This window comes from Palaemon carinicauda, chromosome 33 (genome assembly GCF_036898095.1).
Source record: "Palaemon carinicauda isolate YSFRI2023 chromosome 33, ASM3689809v2, whole genome shotgun sequence".
In the NCBI taxonomy this organism is placed as follows: Eukaryota; Metazoa; Arthropoda; class Malacostraca; order Decapoda; family Palaemonidae; genus Palaemon; species Palaemon carinicauda.
In genome coordinates this window covers 47538488-47540987 of record NC_090757.1, presented here as the reverse complement: position 1 = coordinate 47540987, position 2500 = coordinate 47538488, and the positions used below count along the sequence as shown (strand labels likewise).

The window sequence follows — 2500 nt, the reverse complement described above, 5'->3', positions numbered from 1 at the left end:
CATCTTCTGCCATAAACAATTCATATCGACATCCTGAAATTAAACAATTCATATCAACATCTTCTGTCATAAACAATTTATATCAACATCTGCCATAAACAATTCATATCAACATCTGAAATTAAACAATTCATATCAACATCTTCGGACACAAATAATCCGTATCAACATCTTCTGCCATGAACAATTCATACCAAGATCTTCTATAAAAAAAAGAGAATACAAAAATGCTTTGAGAACCTCCACCTGTTTTCATTCATCCGTCCCTGTAAGAAAATAGTCCTCATTCTTACCTGCAATAAACATGTTAAAGAGAATCAACGCGAAGATCCCCAGACTGCGTCTTCCAAGAGAATTCCCTGGAGGGTTGGAACACATCTCTGCTTCTCTCTTCTCTAGACACGAGAGACTAACCAACCTAATGGTTGAATGTTCTTTGCTGTCTGTCCTTAAGTCAGAGGAGCCTCGGCGTGTCATGGCTTTAATTCATTCGAAATGTTACTTGATATATGACATTCGTGTAGTTTAATTCTCACTTTTTTATGTTTTTCTTTCTTTGGGCTTTGATTCCTAAAATTATATGAAATTTACATTCATATATTTTACTTATCACTTTTTTATGCTTTTCTTTCTTTAGGTTTTGATAGAATTTGCGTAAAATGATATCAAATTAACATTCATAAAGTTTTAATTATCCTTTTTTATGCTTTTCTTTCTTTGTTTTTTTATACAATTTACATAAAATGATATCAAATGTACATTCATATAGTTTAAGTGTCACTTTTCATGATTTTCATATCTTGAATTTCAATGGAGTTTATGTAAAATCATATAACTTATAAAAGATTTTCTATTCTTTATATTTCTGTCAAAATGAACATGATGGTATTACAAGTGTTGACAAAGCTTATGACACCAAATATACAAAATTTATGTAGTTTAATTCTCACTATTCACGTTTTTCTCTTTAGATTGTAATAGAATAAGTGTAAAATTATATTGAACTATATAATATTTTTCCTTTACATTCCTGTCAAAATGAACTTGATGGATCACAAGTGTTGACAGTACTTATGCAAAAAGCATATATCCATTTTAGAAGACTTTTCTATTGCAGATAAAATTCCAAGAGCTTAAAGTCCTCGCTTTTCACTTTGGAGTAAATCTGAAAAAAAAAGGAAAAATATGTTTTGTGATATAAAAGGTTACGGAATTTTAACAAAACCATATCTAAAATAAATGGAAATTTAGCAATACAGGAAGGGGAAAGTTTTACCTGAAGGGTATAATGGAATAAATGGTTTGATTTTTCATTTACTTTTACCTTAAATTTCAATGGAAAACAATTTAATTGTTTATTAAAAGAATACGATACATATAAAAATGACATGAATATCTAAAAACTATATATATATATATATATATATATATATATATATATATATATATATAATATATATATATGTATATATATATATATATATACATATATATATATATATATATATATATATATATATATAATATATATATATACACACACACACACACACACACACACTCATATTATATTAATATATATATATATATATATATATATATATATATCATATATTACACACACTCACACAACATATATATACACACACACACACACAATATAATATATCTATATATATATATAACTATATATATATATATTATATATATATCATATATATCTATATATATATAATATATATATCACATATATATCTATATATCAATATAATATATATATATCTATATATATATATATATATATATATATATATACTATCTATTATATATATCTATATACTATATATATATATATATATATATATATATATATATGTATATAATATATATATATATATACTATATATAAATATTATATAACTATACATATATACTATAAATATAATATACATATAAATATATAATATAAATATATATATATATATATATATATATTATGATATAGTATGAATAATTAGATTGGCAGACAAAGGCCCTACATGTCTGATGACTATGAGGCATGAAGTAGGAGGTGATGAGAGAACCTCGCTGCTCCACGACGTCTCTTAAAGGGGAGGGAAGATCATGGGAGGGTCCAGGGCTCTAGAAATGAAAGGTCCCCTTCCTAGGGTCCTAAATCACATCTCTTACTACTATATTTTATCAACTATATAATTTTGAATATCTATATTCGCTAAACCTTTAAAATTAGATAAATCATTTTTTTACATCAGTTCTTTGCAAATTTAAAGGCATAAATCGAATAAGTAAAATTATATTTTAATGAAACATGAAAAACCAACTTATTTTTCATTGATGGCCTGAACCGTAGATAATAATTTAGCAATGTAAATTTTGAAATAATGGCATTACTCTTTTTACCTCCACAAACGAAGTTTGAAAGAGGTTCTGTTCTACCCCCTGTTTGTGTATTTATTGTATTTGTGTTTGTTTGTGTGTG

General features: G+C 25.2%; 1 protein-coding gene across 2 annotated transcripts in view; it reads right to left on the bottom strand.

The window, feature by feature from the left end:
* Positions 1-2500, bottom strand: part of LOC137625942 (limbic system-associated membrane protein-like) — a 48216-nt gene that overhangs the window by 35025 nt on the left and 10691 nt on the right. For both annotated transcript variants that reach the window (XM_068356988.1, XM_068356989.1), the window contains exon 2: positions 294-1165. In XM_068356988.1, the coding sequence (XP_068213089.1) occupies positions 294-477 (184 nt within the window). In that variant the 5' untranslated portion in view covers positions 478-1165. The remainder of the gene's footprint in view (positions 1-293; positions 1166-2500) is intronic.